The sequence below is a fragment of the Solea solea genome, chromosome 9 (genome assembly GCF_958295425.1).
Source record: "Solea solea chromosome 9, fSolSol10.1, whole genome shotgun sequence".
Taxonomy (NCBI): Eukaryota; Metazoa; Chordata; class Actinopteri; order Pleuronectiformes; family Soleidae; genus Solea; species Solea solea.
In genome coordinates this window covers 3800917-3825430 of record NC_081142.1, presented here as the reverse complement: position 1 = coordinate 3825430, position 24514 = coordinate 3800917, and the positions used below count along the sequence as shown (strand labels likewise).

Below are 24514 nucleotides of genomic sequence, written 5' to 3'. Positions count from 1 at the left end.
TCTCTGCTGATCTCCTTAATGAGCACCTAAGTAATACCAAATTTTAACTTTGATAAAAGTAGATCCAAACTCATCAGTGTGGGGACACCAGGTAGATATTAAAAAAACTATAAATATAAATGTCCCCATTTGAAACCTTTTATTATGGCATGATTCTGCACAATTTGATGTGAATTGATTCAATACAATACATAATAAATCCATCCATTTTAATATTTTGTATTTTCAGTGCTTCAGCTACATCATTCCAATCTGAAGTAATGTTACTCAACAGTAAGGGGCAGAATAAACATTAAATCTTGTGATTAATCGATAATCATCACTGATTATCGATTTTTTTTTATTATTATTATTTTACACCCCTGAAATACACTAGGAGATATTATATTACACATTTGAGCACAGTGTGAATATCCAATAATAAACCTGTTTTACATTGTTTCATACCTCAGCACAGGTAACGGCAACAGCAGTAAACAATCTAGTATTTATGGTGTGTGCTTAGTTAGGCCTAAAATGATTTTGTGTGATGACGGGAAATTAGGTTTTCTAAAATTGTATTTATTATTATTATTATTATTATTATTAACATTGTTGTTATTGTTATTATTATTATTATTATATGCATAATAAACTGATAACTGACCTGACCACACCCCTCTGCTTTCCAAGGCATCAAGATCCCAGAGAACTGCGTGGCCCGTGTGCGTGAGGAGCTTCTGCTCATGGACGAGGAGGTGAAGAGGAGAAGGAAAGAGAAAGAGCAGCAAGCGGTGGAGCAGCGACTCACTGAGGACCGCATGCGTAAAATGGAGCAGGAGAACAAGCACCTGCTGGCAAATCTGTTCAGCCAGAAACCCATGCTGAACCAGTCTCTTGCTCAGTCGCTCGCACAGAACCAGATCCTCAAACTGAAACTGAACCAAAATGCTTTGTCAAGGACTCAAACTGGTAACTTCTCTCAGCTACCGAGAATGCCAGGCCAAACCCAACCTTCACAGCCATCACCCTCCCAGAACTTAGCCCTGGTGCCCTTACAGAGAAACCCCAGCCAAACCCAGCAACGGACCCAGCAACTGAACACCTGGCACAACAATTCCACCACCACCTCTACCACCAACCAGGGTTCACTCGCCAACGCAGTCAGCCTCAACTCAAATTTCTCTCAGTTTTACCCCCAGTCTTTCCTTTCCTCTTTTCCTCAGTTAAAGAACCCATCACTTCCACTTCACCAAATGTTGTCACCCAGCTTGTCCTCCAAGAATTCCCTGAACGAGATCTTGGACCTGACTGTCTCACCGTCCCCCTCCCCAGACAGCACGGAGGGCAGGCTGGGTCTGGAGGAATTGGCAGGACATGCAGCTGCATTCGGAGATGACTTTAATCTGGAGTCTCTGATTTCCCAGAATGCACCGAATGCCCAGCCCGCTGCACAAATTCAGCAGCCCCTTTTGCTACAACAACAACAGCAGCAGCAGCAGCAGCAGCAGCGTCTCCAGGCTTCACAGCAGCAGCAACATCTCCAGGCTTCACAGCAGCAGCAGCAGCAGCAACATCTCCAGGCTTCACAGCAGCAGCAGCAGCAGCAGCAGCATCTCCAGGCCTCACAGCAGCAGCAGCAGCAGCAGCAGCAGCAGCAGCAGCAGAATCACAACCTGCTGGCCAATAATCACCAAAACCTATTAGAATTATTTGACCTGTCTTTGTCGCCACAGATGCCCACACAAAAAGCTAGCCCTTCACCCTCCTCCTCCTCCTGTTCTTCTTCCACATCCTCCGCCTCTTCTATGTCAAACAACCTTGTTCCTCATGTCTCCGCTGTCCTCCCGCCCACATCCTCCCTTATCCCGACATCGTCTTCCTCCTCGCTCTTCTCCAACCCGCCCTCCTCCTCTTCTCTGTTTGCCGGCTCTCCCCCCTGCTTTTCTCCCTCCTTTCTCCTCCCCCAGTCAGACTCTCTGTCCTTACCCAACGGCCACTGCAGTTCCAGCCTCCTCGACGTCCGTGAGGCCCTGAACAGCATGCTCCAAGCTGGACCGGACCGCAAATCTGTCATTCAGTACAGGCAACAAGAGTAAAAGCTTAGAAACAGCTACAGGTCAGACTCTTTTCCTTTAGGTGTTTTTTCTCTTTTAAAGCAGATTGCGTCTTGTTTGCTGCTGTCTACGATTGCACCCTCGGACCTACACCCTCTCCCCTCAGGGCCTATAGTCACGTCACTGCCTGTCCTGCGCTCTGCTCACACTTCTCTCTCTCTCTCTCTCATCACCCGTAGCATTCACCTGTTTGAGGCTGTCAAGGTGATGACGAGCTCGATCAATAGCAGATTTCCACACAAAGTGTGTCCCCTCCTCAGTGAAAGGCAGCTGTTAAAAGTATGTGATATCTGTATTCTATTGAACGTAGGAGCTGTCCAAACAAAAGCTCAAACAAGCCTCCCGCTGCTGGGTTTTTTACGAGGTATGATCGGTGAAGAAGCTGGAAGCTCTGAATGCCTTTCAACACGTGAACACAACATCTTTAGACTTTGCTTTACTGTTACCTCGCGTCATGGCCATTTGTCTTGTCTAAATCAAGGCTGTATGCAAGGCTTAGTTTGGGTGAAACAAAGGATGGTGTTGAAGTGGAAGGGCGGGGAATAAATAAAAAGAAAAAAAATACGTTAAATCTGTTAGCTGATTAGCCATGAAATGCCTCAGTTTTCTTTCTTTCTTCTACAAGCTCCCTCGTGTTTCTCTCCCTGCTTTATGGACACTAGTGTGAGGAAAAAGGGAGAGGAAGAGCTGTCTCTTGTTGCAAACAGTGCCTTTGGAGAAATCTATAAATGCAGTCTAGAAATCCATGTAGCCTGATGTATAGATTTGTATTTTGTATTTGGTTTTCTTTTTAATTTAATATAGTGTATTACTATTTAACTTTTATCCCTCTTTAGTCAGTCATTCATCGTTTTGTGTTACACTATGCTGGTGGTGGGTTTCAGGAAGGAGCCTCCATTGAGCCTGTATTTGCTTCTATTATGGTCTATGGAGCTGTGGCACTGTGTCAGGAGGTCACTATGGCACAAACTGTCGAGCAGCAGGATGAAAAATTGTTTTTAAAAAAAAAAAAAACTTATCATTACCCTTTTTTTAATTTTAAGCTGACAAAAACATCTACCAATATAACTCCTGGTTTGATTTGACTTTGAATTTCTCAGGAAAGTCTCAAGTGTTGTGCTGGGTTGTGTTTGTGTGTCCTGAAAATGAGTTAGTCTCAGTCTTTAAACACAGTGGATGATTAAGAATTTGTTCTCTAGAAGTATGAAAACAAAAGTCTGTTTTTTTTTTTTGTTTTGTTTTTGTTTAAATAACAGAAGCCTCACATTGACAGAAATTCCGTTCACGTATGCCCCAACACTGGGTTTAAGAAGAGTTTCAATTCTAAAATGAATTTTCCATTTCAGGCATGTGTTCACGTGTAGACATACGATGTTCACCATCTATAATAGTCCATGTTTTAGAAAAAAAACAAAAACCCTGTGAGATTTGGCCGTCTCTGAGTGAAAACCATGCATGTTGGTGACAAAATGGTGGCATAAGTTGAAGTGATCAAAGAGCAATAAAACCACATTCTTCTGCAAGTGTGATGAAACAGAAAAGTACTGTTAGAGCTCAACAGGCAAAGCTTTACTGCTACATTTACATGGTATGAATCTCGCCATTTCTATTGTGCTTCAAAGTCTTTCAGTTAATCACATTCTGAAACGCATACAAACCTTTGTATAGTAAGTTTTCACGGGATGAGCGCAATGCGCTCTTGATGTTTTAGTCATCGTTATTATAAAAGTTATTGTTATTTATATTTAAGGGAAATTTAGATTTTAGATATGTTATCCTGCTTATTAGAATAGTTATCCTAATGTTTGGTCAGGGACGTTTGTAGTTGTCAAGATTACTATAAAAAAAAAACAAATTCTATTATAACCTGCCACCAAATAAGATTGCACTGTTCTGTACTGCTGTACAGTGTATGGATTTATTTCAGTTTTGCTGTTTTGTTTTTTCCACCAGTAAAATAGTTTCTCCGACTTGTCGGCCTCAGTCGGGCCTTCAGGCCGCAGAGAGATACCAAAGTATTCCACGGACACCGCGTAAGTTACTGGCTCTAAGATATCAGACCTTTTTATCAATCTCAGGAAGAAACCTACAAGACGTGTACCAGTGGGGCGCTACCATTAAAAATATCATTTCCCCGAATAACAGTGGTGAAACTAACCAATAAATGTGCTGTTTTTTTCTTAACTTTTGTGCTGTGACTCTTGCTGTATTTATGTTTTAGACTTAATGTGATGGGTTTTTGTCGTTTTGTCCTTGTGAAAATGTCAGTGATTCTAAATGTTTATGCCTTCTTAGGGCAAAGATCAAAGGCGGTTTCTTTTTTTAAGGAACATTATTCTTTCTGTGGGCGTTTTATTTTCATTTGAGCTTCTCATAATAACTTCTGGCAGGCTGTACACAGAATTGTTGGGATATTTAAATTCCTGTAAAAGCCGACTGGTTGATTTGCACCCAGGTTCTACTGAACAGTGCGATTGTCCGTCAAAGCCTTTACTCCCTCAGTGTAACAGATGGTTTAGTTTAACTCACTCACAGCATCTCTTCACAATAGTTCCAATTCTTTCTTTTTAATCTGCAGCATCTTAAAATAGCTTGTTCTCCTCATACCTTTTTCATTATGCTTTTAATTTTCCTCATCAGGCACATTCCGAGACACCAGTCTGAAAAAGATCTGCCTTTGATTCACACAATTAAAGCTTTATGCATTTGAGGGATGTGGACCGTATTTAGGAAGAAAAAGCTTTTTTTTTTTTTCTACAATTCATTAGTATAGTTAGGCCTTTTTTCATGTTGTTATCATTTTTGCACTAAGAATGGCATAATCAAGTTACTGTTCTCTTGTTGGTTATGATTGAGCGTCGCAAGCTTGTTGTTTTTCTGATCTTTGATGGATTGCTCTGTGTATACTGTAACCATCTCTCGTTTCTTCACCATTTGCATATTATATAAATGTTATTACTCAAATAATTTATTGCTAACAACAAAAAAAATGAAACAAAAAACATGCTACTGATTGTATGTATTTTTAAACAAAGCCTATTTTTTCTGTACAAAAAGAAACTGTGTTCAGCACTTTTATTCTGGGTTGTGCTTTTGTTTTCTATATATTTATAATTTAGATCCAAATGTATATATTGTAAAATTTGTGCCTTTCGACTAATTCTTTAAAAAGGTTTTCTACACATTAAAGGAAGGACTATATGAAATTGCAATCTTAACTTTGTAAACAAATAAAAACTTGAAGATTGCTGAAACGGAGTCTCATTTTTTCATAAATTGTGTTATATTATTAGTAAAGTGTGGAATTTCTAGTTACTTTGCAGATTAAGATTTGCAGATGTGATGCAGCATCCGTCACATGCGCAGTAATGTGGTGTTGGAGCTGGAGCCAGTCTCAGTAAAGTGTCACAGGGCTGACAACCATTCACACATACTGCAAACTCCATATAGAAAAGCCACTACTGAAAAGGGTTATTCTGCTGAATAATACTTAACTGATATTATATTATCTCTACACTTTCATTTACTTTGAAGCAGAGTCACTCATACTAATTTAATATTAATTAACCTTTAATTTTCTGGGTCTCGTATATAATTATTTCTTCTTCTGTGTTCTGGAACCAAACTGTAGTACAGCAGAAGTCACTGACGACTGTCGAACAACCATAACCTTGGATGAATTACTGAGTGCACCGACCATAGAGCAAAAGAAAAAAAATACAGAGATTTTTACCTCATCAGTACATATATATACATATATATGTATATATATATATTGCAGATACATATACCGCAGCTCCATTTTTTCCCAGAAACACAACACACATCAGATCAACAATTTGATAAGCAGTTATCATCCTTCTCTCTTTAATAATCTATCATAATAAGTTAGTGTCTTTCCACAAAGTGTGTGTTCATGTACGAGACCTATATAAATGATTTTCAGGATGCAGTTCACAGACTATTTACATTGATTTCACTTGTGAATCTTTGTAAAAGTAAACAAATGAATGAATTAAATGATCATAGTAGGGAGGGGGAGGTTTTTTTCCTCTGTTTATTCAGCAAGTGATAAAAAGCAAACAAAAAGGAAGAACAGACTAAAATGAGAGTGCAGTATATGTACATTCAGAGTAATTTAATATGTATAACTTGAACATTTATTAGTGTTTTCTGTGTTTAAAATAGTTTTATGTCATTAAGATAATCGGTTTGAAATATTGGGGTTGATATGAAACTTTCCATATGAATTATTATTAAGTGTATGTAGTTTTTTTCTCATAACAGCCTCATTTTACTGACTTCCTTGTCCAAATATTTGTTATAATATATCCAAGTAATTTTCCAGTTAAATGTTTGCTCTAAGATGTTTCAGACCAATATGTTAATATCTTTTATATTTACTTATTTTTTCACTAGGCATTATATTGTATATACTTAAAATGTATAAAACAGCAATAAGAATTTAAAAACAATACATTGAAATTTAAAAAATAACAACACAAACAAACAAATACAAATATCTGTAATTCCTGACAACCTTACATTAATGTATGTAAAGTTGAACTAAAAGAAAGACGAGACTGCACAGATACTACAATACATGTTTGACCATTTTTTATTCATGACACGCTTCCTGTTTTCGATGCTACGTGATGACGTGTAGATACTCACCTGTGCGTGATGGCCGCTGACGCCCACGCCCATTCTCCTGCTCCACCTCCTCTTCACCTGTCCCGAGGAAGGTGTAGAAGAAACTTCTCCAGCTTCCGAGAAGAGACAGCGTGACTGAGTGAGCGAGACTTTACAGTGAAAACAGTGACGGTTCGTGAAACCGGAGCGAGACAGTCAGACAGACCAAAACACGCCGTTTGGTCCACAGAGAAGTTTCATTTCACAGGTGAGTTGACAACACTTTCACTTCTGTCAAAGCGTTTCTTGGTAAACACTCAGAGCATGGCTCTCACAAGGCTGTACATTAGAAATGTGATCAAGTGGAAGAGTAACAACAAAACTTAACACTGTAACTGAAGTCATTTTAAATAAATATCATGGTTTATTCGGTTTGACGCGGGTGTTTCTTCTGTTAAAACCGATGTAAGCTAGCCACAGAGTTAGCTTGTAGCATTAGCAGTGTTAATAGCTCATGATCCATGATTGTGTCTGTATACACAAGTGAGAGATTGTGTGTATGTATGTATGTATATATATATACATATGTGTATATATATATATGTGTATATATATATATATATGTATATATATATATATATATATATGTATATATATATATATATATGAGGGTTAAGACCTGGTTTTAGTTAAAGTTAGGTTAGGGTTAAGGGATAAGGCTAGACACCCAGTTGTGATGCTTAAGGTTAGAGTAAGGAGCTAGGGAATGCATTATATCAATGAGTGTCCTCACTATGAATTGCCCTGTCATGTTGTCATGTTCTGTCACCCCTTAAGGTCTTTTTGAGGGTTTAGACTTGGGTTTTGGGTTAGGGTAAGGGTTAGTTGCAAAGGTTAAGGTTAGGGTAAGGGGCTAGTGAATGCATGATGATGAGTGTCCTCACTACAAATGCTGTGCAAATGTGTTTGAGTTTGTCCATGTTTTTGCGACCACTTAAGGGCCTTTTCTTGTATGAACGCTGACCTTTTGCAGGACCTGTAGTTAGGTTTGATCAATGCATTGTTTTAAAATCAAAATTGCAATTTGAAACTCTCCAAACGCTGCAGTTTAATCATTCTGTATGTGTTATGTGTTCTATGCCGCAACCTTTGATTGTGTTTATGCATTTGGAATAATTAACAGTTGCCTGTTGAACACACCTTGAAGTTAACATCCTTGCGTCATAGTAGTTCACATTTTGATGGTATGTCATATGGTAATTTTGCTTTAAACCTACATATAACACAGTAAATAGTGTGCTTGAATTGAGCGGATTGTCCGATGATTTGCATTTAGGCAGATTTCCCTATATTCTTCAAACCAATCATTTGTCGTCATGGGGATTGAAGCCTAGGCCTAATGAGGCAAAACCTATTTTCTGAGGCTGTTTTTTAAAACTAGAATTAAGATGTGAATTGTGGTTAGGTTGAAGTTAAAGTTAGGTATGAACTAGTTATGGTTAAGGTTATGGCCTTGGCTTTGTTAGACTCTCCAAGTGAATGGAATTGTGTTCACACAGGGTGGGTTGGTGGCTTTGATGGCTTCAAGTCCAACTTTCCTCAACCTCACTTTTCTGGTTCTGCCACACATGCAAGTTTCTACCTGCTCTACTCGAGGATTTCAAAACAGTTTCGACTCTGCATTCCCAAACACCTGCGTCTTTTTCTCCCTTGACCCCAACCAGTGAATGGTATTTACTGATAAAGTGTTTGACTGAGTTTGACCCACTGGCTCAAATAATGTTGTAATGTAATGCTGTTCAGGACATTCCCTGTTCCAGATTTTGGTTCAAGTTGGTTAATTAAATCAAGATGCTTTAATCAGGAACAACCACCTACATTATCAGCTAGTAAATTGATAAATATATATATATAGGTCACAATAAAAGTGCATTTCATGATAGAGAGGAGTTGAGAGGAAGTGTTAATAAATAGCCAAAAACAAATGTCTGGTTCTTCCTGGAAATCTGAGTACTTTATTGTGCAGGTGTTATTTACATGCTATGGCTACAGCTAGTGATTAACCTGTTGATTATTTCCTTAATTTATCAATCGACAATTGTTTCATAAAACATCAGGAAATGATTAAAAAAAAAATGATTGTTTCTGTCCACAAAAATCCAGTTCACTTTAAAGGTTTACTTTACTACAGAGGAGAAAATAAATCATCAGAAAATTGTCTTAAACTTAAACCAATTAAATTATAATCAAAAGAGTTAGTAAAAAATATTCAATTTGGTCTGTCCTTATTAATCAGCAGCATTAATTTGCCTTAATAATATTCGTCATGAAACTGTTCCTATTTGTTTATATTTGTTAACATCACAGACAATTGCTTACAAATGGGTGATGATATGTGTTTATTAAAAACTCTTAAGACAGGTTCACTGTAAGACATAATATTGCTGGCTCAGCTTTAAGGACACCAAACATTTACAACGTTGTCTTTTAAAAAAAATGTATTTATAAAGATCCTTTTGAAGCATTAAAACATTGTGTGCTCTGATGCTATAGAGGGGTAGTGTTCCTCATCTTAGGATCCTGTGTGTGACTTTGTCAGGACCATTGGTCCTCATGGAGACAAAAATCCGGTCCTCATTTCTGTAGGCATTGGTTAAGTTTAAGGGCTGAAATTTAAATTGTGGTTAGGGTGAATTGTTAAATGGTTATGATTGAGGTTAGGATAGTGCTTTGGTTAGGTTAGTTTGTGTGTGTAGACATCAGACTTCCATATGTAAGACCAGGTAGATGTGAAGTGGGTGCACTGTTGACGGCACATGCCATGATGTGTAGATCCACTGTGAGTGGAGACTGTGTAATTACAGCCACTCAGTGGGCTTGTAAACCTCTGGAGTATTTGTCTTACACAGTTCGATATTTACACCGAGAAGCTTTGCCATTCCTCATTAACCACTAACCACTGTGTAATGAAATCTATTTAAGCCCTTATGTCTCTGTCACTCATTAATATTTATTGGGGTAGCTTGTTTAAATGATGCACTGTGATAGAATTAATCTAAAAGCTGGCCTTTTATTCAAAAAACAGCTGAAAGGTTAATGCTACGCTAACCTGTCATGGAGCGGCGTGTTCCTGGAAGTATTTTGCATGTTGTTAGATGAGCAGGAATGACCTCTGACACGACTGCACTGAATAGACTGAAGTCCTGAGACAGCACTAAGTGATTATCTAACTACCAGATGGGACACACCTTTACTGAGTGTTTGCCCTCGTAATAGTAGTAGCTGTTTTTGAGCTGTGTTTATCGCCAGTCCTTTAAATAATTCAGCACTCGTGCCCTGACTGACCTGAGACCAGCTAGTGTTGGTGACCACCACTAACTTTGAAACAGATTACATTTTAAAAATATAAAGTAGGGAAAATAATTTGGTTTTCTTGTGGAAAATGGTCATACAAACTTAAACAATTATTTCAATTGGTAACACAAATCTAGCAAGTTAATTCAAACTTAAACTATAAGTTATATGAAGTTTTGTTCATTTCCATGTTAACTTTTATTTCACTGAATCAGATCATTTGTGTGTCACCACCTGAAGTAATATTTTAAGTTTTCTTTTCTAGTGATCTCATTCATTATCAATTACATTGTGAATGGCTGATCCACATACTGGAAAATGTTTACCGCCCCCAAATAACTTGTATTTTGTTCTTAATCAAAAGGTACTGTATCAGTTTTCACAAGGGGTGGGGCATAACCTAAGAAATAATCTATTCACTTTTGGAGCAAATCTGATTAAGGGCGTGGATGCAGGAAGGAACTTGTGTCGTCATAGCCATATGCTCTCGGAGCACTTAAATTGATATTAATCTCTCTACACCCCTGAGGTAAAAAAGAAAAAAAAACTGCTCCTCCCTTTTATGCTCCCTACGTCTGTACAATTTGGCAACAATTCACGGTGACTCTCGTCCTCATGAAGCAGGGCACTGATAACCAGAGTCAAACGGAGATTGTAGCACACCCATGCTGTGGGGCGCCGTGTGTAAACGTTAACCATGACTGAGTGATACCATCAAAGCTCTGTGTTGCCTCAGTGTTGTTTCCTGATCCTGAAACACAGCAGGGTCTGTGCAAGAACCCATGAAAACTTTACTCAGGGTAAGCAGACCTGTAGTGTAGCAAACACCCCATCAATTATTAACAGTCCAGTACCCTCATTCCTCAGACGTAACCATAGCACCCAGTAGACTGAAACTCAGCCAGCAGCGGCCTGGGACCTGCTGCTGCTGCTGTTGCTGCTGCTGCTGCTCTGTGGGAAAGACACTCACAAAACACTGACAGTGGGAGCAAGTGGACCTGTTTGACATAATGAAACTGCAGGAAAGGAATAACTGAGGACACTTTACTAACATAACTAGACTGACGGACACAAGCTGAAACTCAGAACTATCATTTTTTAATACTTTTTTCCACTTTGTGCATTTGAAATTTTATATTTTCGGTGTCTTCCTTCTGTGGATTATTTGATGTATCAGTGACTGGGCTGGCCTGGCCCGTCTGGGTTTTTGTGCGCGGCTGTGACTGAATTTAACGGAGGAAGACTACGACATTGTTAAGATGAATCTGACGCAGCGAATTAAACTGATGAAGCACTTTGGTTCTCTGCCCCCGGAGCCCAAACCACCTCTTCTGGTGGTTCCTGTAAGTGGATGCACATTAGTGATCATGTAGCACTAATAGCATTGTTTATTTTAAACAACGCCATTGCTCTCTGTCTTCTTTGGTAATGGGTCATGTTACCAGAGCAATGTTTTTACATGAGGAGTTTGCAGTTCACTCAGATCAGTTGATAGATCCATAGAATGTTTCCATAATGTTTCCATAGAAGTGCTACACAGACAATTAGTTAATTAACAGATTAATATTTTTGTTCTTTTTTAATGTATATATGAAATGAAGCTTGAAGATCACAGTATTCTTGAGAAACCTGTGTAGGGTTGGGTTTATTTGTGTCATTAATGGAAATATAAAGTCTCTGCAGTATTATTCATACTTCTGTGCTGTGAGTGTCTTATTTGTGAGGAATCCTCAGAGACAGTTATGTAAACTGAGATTGAGATTTTGTCTTTTTTGTACACTCTACACATTAGAATTTTTTTTTAGCTGTTCCCATCAGAGGTCGCCAAAGCAGATTTCTTTTCCTGTCATAGATATACATCAGATCCTCTTCCTGATGCGACCCACTCATTACTTATTCAATAATCAGTCACAAAGAAAACACAAACTTTACAGTTGAAAATGTATTTGATAGTGAATAATTGCATAAAACGTATTCGTTTTACATTACAAAAATACCATGTACTTTAATTTAACTCTTTAATTTTATTTTAATTTTTTAAATTGTGGATTATCTCGCACGTTCCTCACGTTTGACTGATTATATTACCTGTTTAACTAAAGATACTACACTTGTGGTTTCTGTCCGTGGGGGTTTTATGAACAGTGCAGCTCCACCTTAGACCATGTTTATCAAAGGGCACTGGAGAGTGACTGTGTGAGTGGGCAAAGGCTGGGTGGGGGAGGAGCACTCCTGCAGGTGAGGTCTCTTCTGGCAGACGGAGGGGGAAGTCCACAGCTTGTCATTTTTTTTACAAATTACATTAGTAGGATCAGGACAGAAGCTGTCATCCACATGGAGCTGATCTGAGGAGCACGAAGCTGTACGGTGTGGTTGTTTGGCTCTTGGTGTTGCCATATGGAGCATAAAGAGCAGGCTGTTCACTGAGTGCCGGAGGCCACAGGTGTTTTTGTTCATCACAGAAATCCTAGTGGGAAATGGAAGTGAGGTTCAAAGACCATGTGGTAAGTGGCCTGGGAGGAATACAATGCTAACCGTCTCACAGCATTTTACTCTGCAGTCTGAACACACCCAAAATGTAGCTTTTAAAAAAATAGACATAAATGATAAATGGTCAGTGTGAGTCCTCAGCATATGGTTTCCTAATATACAGGCAAGACAGTGATATACATGCTCATGTTCCACCTAATGATGTTTGTGTGAGCTGATACTACAGTGGTTGGTTTGTGGATTTGTTAAGGGATTATCTTTTTAAATAATAAATGATTTTAGTGCAGACGAGCATTGCTTTGTTCAAATATCTGATTAGTTTTTTTTGGAAATCTTGTCCTATTTCTAGGAAATTGCCTTCCCTGGTGTAAATGCCTTATCATGTCTTGCGTTGCATTCAGTTGTGGATTACTATATTAGCTGTTTAGTTGTAAAAACAGGTTATCTGGCTTCAGCTATACTAATGTAATGTAAATATTGTGTGTTACATTTGCTCCTTTATGACAGCAAAGTGTTTAGTTTGCGAACAAAACATGTTTGAGAGACACTGATGGACATCTTTATCACTTTCTGACTGAACAACTACTTAATGATTAATTGATATATAGATAGACAGACCAATCAATAATGAGAATAACTGTTAGAAGCAGTCTTGTATCGGTTGTCTCAGTAGTGTCACAGTAGTAGTAGTGATTTGTTCTCCTCACCACAACAGTTTTAGTTATTTTATAATCAGCTGAAGTAACTGCTTCTGCTTTATTATACCTTCTTTTACTGACATATTAATCTTTTCAAACATGGTCACTCCACACTCACTTGTGTGAGCTCTGTTTTGACCCTAAAGCCACAGGTAACTGCAATGAAACTATAGCATCAAACGATAATAACTTCAGGTATCGGTGTCAGTCAACCATATACAGCTTTTATTTGACCCGTCATGTCAGTTAATCAGTAACTTGGTCAAACAAACGTTCTTCTGTTCACAGGTCACTCACTGTACACCTGCACTGCTGCTTTCCACCGTCAGCCAGTTTGAAGATTTTTATGAACATGTTTGAATGTATTATAGAGTAATCAGGTGACTGTTTTCTTTATCCGTCCATTACTTAAACCTCTAAAAGACAACATTCTCAAATGTCTTGTCTGGACCAAAAACCCAACGATGTGTGTTTACTGTCATAGACGAGCAAAGAATTTAAGGAATTAAGAAAAACAACTCAATAATCAATTGGTTATTTAGATAAGTTGTCAATTGCTAGGTGCAAGAATGTGTGTTTGTGTAATTTCTTCATTGCTGTTACTGAAATGAATGAAACTGGAATTCATTTGTTTGAGGAGTCGGTATTGCCGTTGCATACCACGTATCAAGTGGTTTCACCCAGATAATGCAGGCACTGTACACTGTCTCTCTCCTCCGTTGACATGGGATTCCATGCTGAACAATGAGCGAGTAATGTTAATGCAAATTCCAAAATCTCCAAGATGCAGAGTGTGCTGCAAATCAATAAAAGTGGACGTCATGGATGAAGCCGCTCCTACAACTTGCATTGCCATCTTAAACTGTGTCGGCACATTTGGTCCTTGAATTTGAGAAAATTGGTCCTGGAAAGTAAAACAGTGTTGTCTAGTGTAAGCAAGAATGTGGGGCAGCATTTTGAACAGAACTTTTACTTTTATAAACTGTGGCTGTGCAGCTATTCAAAGAAAGTGTTTATGGTTCATCCCTAGATTTATTTGTGTTCTTGTTCAGTTGTAACTGTCATGCAAGATAACATCTATCTGTCTTTAAAGGGATTTAACCTAAGCCACTTCCTGGTCCGTTTTACACTGCAGAGCTAGGGCTGCAAAATTAAGTGCAAAATAATATAAATCACAATATGACCAAGTGCAATATGTAAATGTAAAGTCACAGCAATAACTTATGCCAAAATAGCATTATGGTGGAATTCTGCAGTGCTGCAAAAAGTGATTGGTTCAAACTCTTCAGATGAGAAAATATGTTTTGTTTGTTAACAGACCATGAAATCGTCATGATTTGGATATTTCGTTTTGTGACATCATCACTCATCTTGTATTGTATTGGTGCTATGATTTTTTTGACCATCAGTTTACTGATACTAGCAGTTGAACACACTCCAGATAGTTTATGTATATCCCTTGACTTGACTAGAACAGTAAATCACTGTGTTCCTGAGTGGACTATCTGGATTTACCTGTTCTTTGTTTTGTGTCTCCCTCTTTGCTGTATGAAATGTAGTGCACAACCTGCCCACACTTTGTGTTGTTTGGTTTTGAAAAGAGCTAGTATGTGGAAAATGAGAAGCACGAAAGGCATGCGGCCATGATAGTGTAGCAGGTAAAAGTCTCTGTGGTTTAGTGCAATTATCAGCAACTAACGTATAAACACTGCTACAGAGAAACAGAACTGTGTCACAATGTTAATGTAGAGATTTTCTGAACCTAGACACTGTATCCGTTAGAAATAACATGGCAGGAAACATTCCCTCAAACCAAACAGCACTGAGAATGTTGAGTGTTTACAAATGCTCTACTATTGCACAAACCTCTGGGACTCTGGTTACAGAGTCAGTCAACATAACTCCTGTGTACAACAGGTCCTGGAACAGGCAACAGTATATATTTGTATTCAAATGTAACAGCTTTGCCCTTAAATTATGAATTATTCTGTACAACTATTAACTGCATATTTGTCAGTGTTTCTCAGGTTTGGCTTCGAGAAAGATAATTGAAAACACCACGACACACCTTGAGCATGAGTGTTTTTGTTATTGTCTGACTATTGACCAAATTAGAAAATAAGAAAATTAATTAAAAACATCATGAAAATTAGTGTTAGTTACAACCTCATTCACCTCTGTACTATATGTGTTTTTTCTGTGCGTGCAACTATGGAATAATTTCCTTGAGTAGTATGTTGTCAGAACGGACAAACACACGCACAGACACTCACACACTATACGCAGCCCCTCCTCCATACCAGTCGGGCAGGATTGCGACAGGTGAGAGCATGCTGAGATCAGGTTGTCTCACATACAGACACTCTTTCCTCTCGGCTCACGCTCAACTGTCCTACCTGTAAGGACTTGGATTAAGTGATGTGATGCATAAGTTCTGGTTTGATCATGTCACATGTAAATTTTATTTGTTAAACCGTTGATTCCTCATGATTGTTTTTTCTCTGTGTGTGTGTGTGTGTTTCCAGAAACCAGGCATGGAGGAGTTAACGATATGGGAGCAACATACAATAACACTGACCAAAGTAAGTAGCTTTTTAATGGGCTATATATTTGTGTTATTGCTTCTCGGGCCGGATTAGCATCATTCGCAATGATCAAGCATTAACATTGCTTTATTAATGTTCTTCTTTTGCTCACCAAGAGCTCATCAGCTTTTAATTTGGACCTATTACTATCCATTTTTTTGCTTCTGGTTAAGTTAGTATGCTAACCAGGTAGGGTAGGCTCATCACTTTTGAATGGTAAGTAGCTTTTGGCACCCGCTCAGTTGATGCATCTTGATTTGTACAGGCAACAATGGCTGATTCTCCTGGCAAGTGACCATGACCATGTCTGTTCTCCATTCTGGAACAGAGAAATCTTCCATACAGTACATTTTATTAAAAACAATGTTATATAAAACTATTGGATGTTGGTGTGAATGCACTGATGCTTTTTCTTACAAAATTAAATGGGGATTGGCAAGAAACTAAAATTAATTTCAAGTGCAAACCACTTGTTTTTAGCATGTTAGTGCAGTTTGTTCTGTGCTTAGTGTCTGCTCAAATACAGAGGTGAAAGTCGAGCCTCTGTACAGCACAGACAAAGTCATATCATTGTTTACAGGTATTGTGAAGGACTTGTGGGGTTTGAACTGAGCCATGCTTCAAATTCTCAGTTTCACTGCACAGACACAGCAGGAATTAAGAGCGACACACCCTGCTGCACCCCATAGCACCAGCTGTTCATGAACACTACTGGAATGTGCTCCTTCGCCCTCTATCGTTCTTTATCATTTCACAGTATCTCCCACGCATGCTCGGGCTCTTCCCACATTCTGTGCGACATTCTTTGTCTTCACTCATTACCTCTTTCGAGGTTATTGTTTCTTTGAAAGTAGATGATGACCCAAGGAAGAAATAAAGTAGATTTTTCTTCATCAGCCTCATCAGCCTCATTCTGTTATGATGACAGGATCCCAAATTCGGGTTTGGATTTGCCCTATCGGGAGGAAAGGACAAGCCTCACCCAGACACTGGGGATACAGTTGTGGTGGTGTCCGATGTGTTGCCAAATGGACCAGCCATGGGACGACTCTTGTAAGTTGACTACAAATAACCTTGTATGACAGGATGGACTTTAAAAACACCCAATAACTGTCTCTGATTGTTAATTAACCTGGAAAATATGTGAGCTGAGCCAGACTTGTGTTTCCCTTTGTCTTTGCAGCACCAAAGATCACATCGTAATGGTAAATGGAACGTCCATGGAAAATGTCCACTCTAACTTCACCATTCATGTCCTGAAAAATTGTGGCAAGACTGCAAATGTAGTAAGTATAGAGCCAAAACAGCACACAGCATACTTTTGTTTTACTGCTCATTTGTAAAAAGGCTTTCGCAATCTTTCCCTCTCCAGACAGTGAAGCGCCCTCGCAAGATCCAGATCCCAGCCACCACCACCACCAGGCCGACTCGAGCCGCCTCCCACTCCAACCTGCTGGACTATGACCCACCAAGACGCACACGGCGCTACTCTGACGGCAGCGACAACCGAACCACAAATCACTACAGAGCGCGCAGCACTTCGCCAGATCGTAACGGCCACGGAAACACGCTGCCATTGATGTCGACAGCCTACAAGAGGCTGCCACAGCAAGACATTATAGACAAACCCATCAGAACTACATTGACTAAAAAGAAGATTACAGATGGTGAGTTGGCTGGAGGCAAAGATAGTCCACACCTGTTAGCTTATTGCTGATTTCTGTCAAGAAAGATGAGACCTCTTTTTTTCTGCAGAGTATGGATTGAAGCTGGGCAGTCAGATCTTTATCAAGCACATGACAGAAACAGGCCTAGCAGCAAAAGAAGGCACACTGCAGGAGGGAGATCTCATTCTCAAGGTACAAACTTAAGTGCATCGCCTGTGTGATACACTATAAAGTATCTTTAAAGTTGACGCCTGTTATAAACATTTTGTTTGTGAGAGAATCTTCTGTCTGTGCTAAATGATTTGTTTCCTGTGACCAGATCAATGGCATGACAACAGAAAATCTATCCCTGCTGGAGACCAAGCACCTGGTGGAGAAGAGCAGAGGTAAACTGACCATGACTGTCCTCAGGGACGATCGCAAGTTCCTGGTCAGCATCCCAGAGGTGGAGGACAGCGCTCCCAACAGTGAAGACGACTGCCGCCGCCGCGACAGCAGCTCTGAGCTCGAGGGTAAGAGAGGGAGAAGGGCAAAGGTGGTGTAGCATTATGGAGAATTGTATTAACAATGAGGTAATAATGACAGCAATGAGAGAAGACAAATGCAGTAGGATTAAATGGAGGGAACACAGGTTGATTATTAGAATGTTTCTGTTTTCCCAACAGATATTTCAGACCTTGACGCAGATATGGCGGTTCACAGAACATCCCGTCAACCCCACAGAGAGAAACGGACACGCAGGTACACGGCAACTATATTACTGACTGATAACACTGAAATCTCTAGTTATAGTAGTTGGACTCTGTCTCAACTCTGATATGATCATTTGAAGTTTAATTTTCTAACCACAGGTTACTTGTCTCTGCAGCTTTACACACTCTCACACACTCTCACACACTCACACACTTTCAATAGGTTGTCTGTTTTGTCATTTACATAATTTAAAGCTTTACATATGTCATTTCATTAATAAAGTAATAGCTTAGGATGTAGTTTGTAGTTTTAAAACTGATCTCACATTATTGCAGCCCCTGTGCAAAGCATTAAAGCCTGCATTGAAAATACTTGTATCTACTCTCTTTATCCAGACGAGCTGACCCTCCTCCTCCAGCCAAGTCTAGGGATTCATCACCTGTGCGCTCCACCTTGCCTCGGCCTCCTGTCACATCCTACGCCTCTCGCAGAGGTCAGTCCCCCAACAAATCACTCATTAACACCAGAAAAACAAGCTTAGCTTAGATAAACACTGAGTGTCTTACCTGTACAGGTATTGACAGCAAAATACATTTTGGAGCTGTGGCTGATACTGTGTTTGCAAAGGTTTGACGCTTCTGTAGCTGCTGGAAGTCACATTGAGTTCTAAATTGTAACTTGTGCTGTTATTGTTTCTCCAGCTCCATCTGATTCAGAGTCTGATCCCAGTGCCTCTCCCCCTCCTCCCATCAGGAGAGAGAGAGAGACTTTGGACAGGAGGGAACCACCCAGTAAATACAAGTCAGTTCATTTTCCTCTATTTGGTTATCATGACTTTGATGAATAAAGAAAGTTTCCAATGCAGTGCCAGAAATAAAATGATTAAATGATTCAATTTGTTAGAAATATAAGCAAGGTAAATCTTTACTATGTAATCTGGAAACTTGGCATATATGGAAATGAAAGCCAATAGGAAAATAAGTCTGCTTCTCACTTGATTTATGTTTAACATCAATAAACATTTTCCTGAAGAGTATAAGTCCCATAGTAAAATCCACCAGAGCAGTACAGAACATTATCTCTGTATAAATGCACTTGAGATCGAGTTTTCCTCAGTTCTGTCTTTTATTATTACTAGTATTTCTTTTATCATGAGAAGTTACATTACATTGACTGGAGAATGCAAGATAAATAAATAAAGAGGTGAAATGATATTACGGGAAGCATGTGGTCGAACCACAGTTAAGGAAAAGATTATTGAGTTTCAAATAAGAAGAGTAACTATTGCTGCTTTCATTTCATTGTCATGCAGTATGGACCTAGTATCTTTCAGTGGAGAACCAACAATTCATGTGTCAAATGAGTTGTTCATCAATAACTTTTTGTTTTGTGCTTTCTGTAGATCTCTCTCTGGTATGTCCACCCTCCCCACCAACCTGCGCGCCTCTCCTGTAATGCCTAACTGGAAGACCTCTCGCCCTTCCTCCTCTGCCTCACGGCCCCGCAGGCCGGTGTCGGACTCGGACTCTGAGCGCAGCGCTTCCCCTCCTCCAGCCAGAGAGAGCCCACACTCAGACAGCAGATATAGGTAGAGATGATGTTTTGTTAATCTCAGACCTTGAATAAAGATCTTAAAAGCTTCACCATCATTAGAATATGAGAGTTCCCTTTTCTGTCATATAGTTGTACTTTGTAAGCGACCAAATTGTATCCTCAGCCCCTCTACATAATCATGTTTAAATACCAATAAAGGTTTGTCACAAATTAAAGAAACACCCTCAGGGTCTGTGTACAACAAAAACATGAAGATGATTGACTTGGTCGCAGTGGCGTAATAGAAATTTCATCACCTTTAGTCCCAGCAGATTATTTTCTAACTGTGTTTTCTTCTTACATCAGAGTTCTTCCTGATCTGCGCCCCCAAAGCCTGAGAACTTCCCCCATCCCTGTTCGCCAGGAACTACCAAGAAGGGTCAACTCGCCCTTGAGAACCCCGCCCCCAGGTCAGCACACACTCACACACACTCTCTCAAACATGCATATAGACAAACAAAACATTTGTTCGTGATGGTGACATCCTGGACTTTTCTCTGACACCTCTATAACAATATTTGATCTTTCTGTGTTTGCTGAGGAGTGGGTGTCAGCAGTCGCATACATCCATAGGAAAAACATGAACACTGCTCTGTGCTGCATTTAAGGAAACCATGGTGGGAATAATCAGCAAATCAGGAAACATGTTGGATTAACTCTCCTAAATATTTCAAAATGATATAATATTATGTTTTCCAGCATTTGACAAACTAAGATAATAATATCAATAATATCTGCAGCACAAAAAAGGCTATTATTATTGCAGTTAAAGCACCCATACTTTTTAAATCAGCTGATTCTTCTGTGTCATGATTACATCATTACAAATATCTCTGTTTTATTTATTTATTTCGGAACTGAATGATCTATGATTTGCTCGGTATCTATTGTAGGTCTGAAGTTGGATCCCAGGAAGCCCAGCTGTGTTTAACGGCACTGTATGGGGATTCTCACAACAAACATATAAACAGATTTTTCTCTCTCTTTTCAGACTCTGAGTCCGAGTCAGAAGAAAGCATGGTGCCTCCTCAGAGGCAAAGCACCTCATACAGTCAAGACTCCCTCAGCAGATACAGGTACAGATGATGATTCGGCCAATCCCAACCTCCACTCCCCCCAAACCCCACCCCACTCCTGAAACCCAACGCGATCTCACGGAGTGGAAACTGAGCAGCCTGTGAATTAACTCTGGCATTATTATTTTTAGCATTATTATTATTATTATAAGATAATCACACATTTTTATTTACCTTTTAAAACCTTAACTTATCCCTCTCTGTCTTGTGATCTCTGTTGATTTGCTCTTTTGTTTTTTTATGCTTTTTTGGTAGCGTTTTTATGTTGCTTGATTTTGTGTTTTTGGCTGTATACCAAGTGTTTGTGCTGACATTTTGTTAATCAATGAAATAAAAGTGACTTTCACTGAACATCTCCCTCTCCTGTATGTGGCTAAGTGTTGATTAAACAGAGGAAACTTAACAATGAAGCAACAAAAATCATGTGTAAAATATTCCTCAGTGCATCGATCAGTCCCTGCATGTTTATTTCAGCGTAGTAAACACAACACGAGACCACTAATAACTTTTGATCAGTCACAAAGCAGTAAAGCATCAAAGAGAGAGCTTCCCTCAGAGGTACAAAGGTGACTATTAAACATTTAAGTCTCATGCACTCAGCAATAATCATCATATTAGCCACAGGTGCCCCCCACTCAAAACGTAACTGAGATTTGTTGTCTTCCTCTTCCCTCACTCCCACCTCCCTCTCTTCTCTTGCAGAGTCCTGCCAGATGTTTCTGTGGAGCCGCCGCGGTGGAGCGCTGCCAGTGTCCCTGCCAGCAGTCCGCCGAGGAAAGGTGTGTTTATGTGTTTATGTGTAATGTTTCGGCTCACGTGGGGATTTTTTTCTGTTTGTAGTCAGTAAGTAAGTAAGTTGTAGAGGAACTTATGGTGTGTCCTTCCTTGTTTGAGTCATGTGCCAGAATCAAATAATTGTCATTTGACTAAAGGGGAAAGCCAGTATGTAAGTTGTTGGAAGTGCATGGAAGTTAACTAAGTAAAGCAATAATAATGAAACTGAAACACAAATGATGATTTCAATGACAAAAATAGTCTAAATAAATTGGTGTAAGCAGAAGCCGAGCATGTTGTGCTTACCCTTATCACAGATAACACTCAAACATTCTAACTTAATCAGGCTATACCCTTCAAATAACTAGATCATTTTATTACCCCCATCTCCAATATCATTAGATTTCTTTCATCAAAGTATTTATCGATCACTCTATTTTTAAATAATCTGTTTTTCATCCTCAAAGTTGAATCAGGCCTGAAATCTAGTTACAAGCTTTTTAATATATTGATCAGGGATTTTTTTTTTATGTCTTAATTAATCCACAATATACTAAAGTGTGATGTATTTTTAATGGCACTTCCTTTATTTGTATACCTTTACAGCTCCTTCAGAATCTGACTCTGAGCCCAGTTACACATCAGTCACTCACAGGGCGTCTACAGACAGTGAAACCACCAACACAGTCAACAACAGATACAGGTAAGAGGACATTTGTAGTTACTGTTACAGTGATTTAGGTCTATTGTGTTACAGCACTGAACAAAATGTGTGAAGAAATGTTACATTGAAAAATGTCATGATGCAAACTGTCTCACATCTGTCTCACACCTGTAACTGTAAAGCTGATAATAATATGACTTAGTTCTGAATGTAAATATGGGCAGATCACGTAATATGTCAACGACATATCAAATATAGTATATATAATATACTATATAGGGATTCTTAGTAACATTAGTAACATCTGTCACTGTACAGTGTCAACTGTGGGTTTTAAAATGCAGTTTTTTCAGGCATTTCAGGTTGGTTCAGTTCTCTCTGATAGGGAAAGAAAGATGCTGATGGTCTTGGAAAAGTCATCACCAGCAGAATTAAAAAAAAAACAACAGATTCAATGTATTTTAATAGAAGTTGACTCAAACTTTTGACCATCTCATAGTAGATACTGTCCACTTTATGTGTGCTAAATGATACTGGATGTCGAACTGGTTAAACTGCTTTATCCACACACAGACATGCATTATTACATGTTGTTGACCTGAGGTTAGTTATCATAAATTAGCATTCGTGTGCTTGCGACACTGACGTTATGTCCTGCTAAATCAAACATCCTGAGACAAACAGAAGATATACAGTTACCACTATGTATTTCACAATTAACTATTAAATTGGAACATACAGTTGTTGCCTCCAGTACTACATTACTACATTTGCTGTTCTTCTCTCAGAGTCCTTCCTGAGACAACTTACACTGCAGTCGCTGTGAAGCAGGAGCCTCCTCGTCGTGTCTCGTCATCCAGCAGACCCCCTCCTGAAGGTCAGTCATTCTTTTTTCCTGTGTGTCGCATCAGTTTTAGAGCTAGAAGGCTGAAGTCTGTCGTGACCACATTCTCTGTATGTCATCTTTGTTTTACCCTCAGACTCCTCAGTGTCGGACGAGCTCTCACATCTCAGGAGGTCTGGGAGCTCTGAGCGAGACGAGAGCCACCGCAGGTAAACACTGTTGTTGAACTGTATATTTGAATAAGCTCAAGTTAAAGGGGAAGTTCAGGCTTTTGAAGTGTGGTTGTATGAGGTTTGACTCATTATTAACCTTGATTTTGCCACTTTACAAAAGGCTCACTAACTTTATGATATCTTAAGAATATGTTTTCCACTTTGTCTCACAATTAGACAGCCTTTCCTCACTCTCCCACACCAAAGTCCATAGAAAAAAAACCTGCAATTTCACATCGAGTTGTTGATCCACTGCTGACTCCATCAGTTTGTTCAAGATTCAAGATATTTATTGTCATATGTTCAGTTAAAACAGACTGCACAATTAAATTCTTAATTTGCACATTCCCCATAATCACGACAACAAAGAAGAATATATATTTGTATAAAGTAAACAATAAAAAAAAGAAAAAAAAAACAGTATCAGGAAGAATATAATTAAAAAAAAACTAGAATAAAATTTAAGCTAAATATAAACTTAGAATAAACATTTGACTTAAGTATAAAAAACAGCAATAGAATCTTAAAACAGATCTATAGTAAGGCAAGACGTCGGACAATATTGCACGATTATTCGGGTTTTTAACAGCAGCAACAGTGTGTGTGAAGTGATGTCAGCAGTTCAGTGTTGTGGGGGTGTGGGGGGGCTGAGGTGTAAAGGTATGTGAAGTGTGTGGTAATGTAATGTGTAATGTAAATCAGTCAGTTCGGGGGGGGGGGGTGAATCAGTTCAGGGATGTGAGAGGGGGCGGTCTTGGTGAGGGAGCTGTTCACCAGCCTGATGGCCTGTGGGTAAAAGCTGTTCGTCATCCTTGTGGTTCTGGATCTCAGACTCTGGTAGCGTCTGCCTGATGGCAGCAGCGTGAAGAGTCTGTGCTGTGGGTGTGTATTGTCTTTTATGATGTTGTGTGCTCTTCTTGTGGCCCTGGTGGAGTAAATGTCCTGAAGTGAGAGGAAGGCTGCTCCAGAGATGAACTGTGCAGTTCTGATCACATGCTGGAGGGCCTTGCTGTGCAGATTATCTTTTGAATTTGAGGTTTAAAATCCCTCATTTGGATTTACCTGACTGACACAAACTTACCAAGTGTGGCAGCAGTAGACCAGCATCTGCTGTGTCCCCTCAAGCAGAAAAAGAA

At 39.3% G+C, this 24514-nt stretch overlaps 2 protein-coding genes across 12 annotated transcripts in view; both read left to right on the top strand.

Moving 5' to 3' along the window:
- sbno2b (strawberry notch homolog 2b) overlaps positions 1 to 4280 on the top strand; it is a 63093-nt gene extending 58813 nt beyond the window's left edge. For all 8 annotated transcript variants that reach the window (XM_058638647.1, XM_058638645.1, XM_058638643.1 and 5 more), the window contains one exon: positions 673 to 4280. In XM_058638647.1, coding sequence (XP_058494630.1) covers positions 673 to 2078 — 1406 coding nt within the window. In that variant the 3' untranslated portion in view covers positions 2079 to 4280. The remainder of the gene's footprint in view (positions 1 to 672) is intronic.
- Positions 4281 to 6826: 2546 nt separating this feature from the next.
- The window catches only part of tjp3 (tight junction protein 3), a 26600-nt gene continuing 8912 nt past the window's right edge, over positions 6827 to 24514 (top strand). The window contains exons 1-17 of one of the 4 annotated variants that reach the window (XM_058638651.1): positions 6827 to 6996; positions 15796 to 15852; positions 16784 to 16908; positions 17039 to 17141; positions 17228 to 17522; positions 17611 to 17714; positions 17842 to 18034; positions 18188 to 18263; positions 18611 to 18708; positions 18917 to 19016; positions 19618 to 19803; positions 20115 to 20218; positions 20800 to 20884; positions 21587 to 21663; positions 22265 to 22361; positions 23111 to 23199; positions 23303 to 23375. In XM_058638651.1, coding sequence (XP_058494634.1) covers positions 15805 to 15852; positions 16784 to 16908; positions 17039 to 17141; positions 17228 to 17522; positions 17611 to 17714; positions 17842 to 18034; positions 18188 to 18263; positions 18611 to 18708; positions 18917 to 19016; positions 19618 to 19803; positions 20115 to 20218; positions 20800 to 20884; positions 21587 to 21663; positions 22265 to 22361; positions 23111 to 23199; positions 23303 to 23375 — 1853 coding nt within the window. In that variant the 5' untranslated portion in view covers positions 6827 to 6996; positions 15796 to 15804. Of the gene's footprint in view, positions 6997 to 11074; positions 11426 to 12347; positions 12587 to 15616; positions 15669 to 15795; positions 15853 to 16783; positions 16909 to 17038; positions 17142 to 17227; positions 17523 to 17610; positions 17715 to 17841; positions 18035 to 18187; positions 18264 to 18610; positions 18709 to 18916; positions 19017 to 19617; positions 19804 to 20114; positions 20219 to 20799; positions 20885 to 21586; positions 21664 to 22264; positions 22362 to 23110; positions 23200 to 23302; positions 23376 to 24514 lie in introns of those variants that run through there. The other 3 variants (XM_058638649.1, XM_058638650.1, XM_058638652.1) reach the window with 3 other exon arrangements.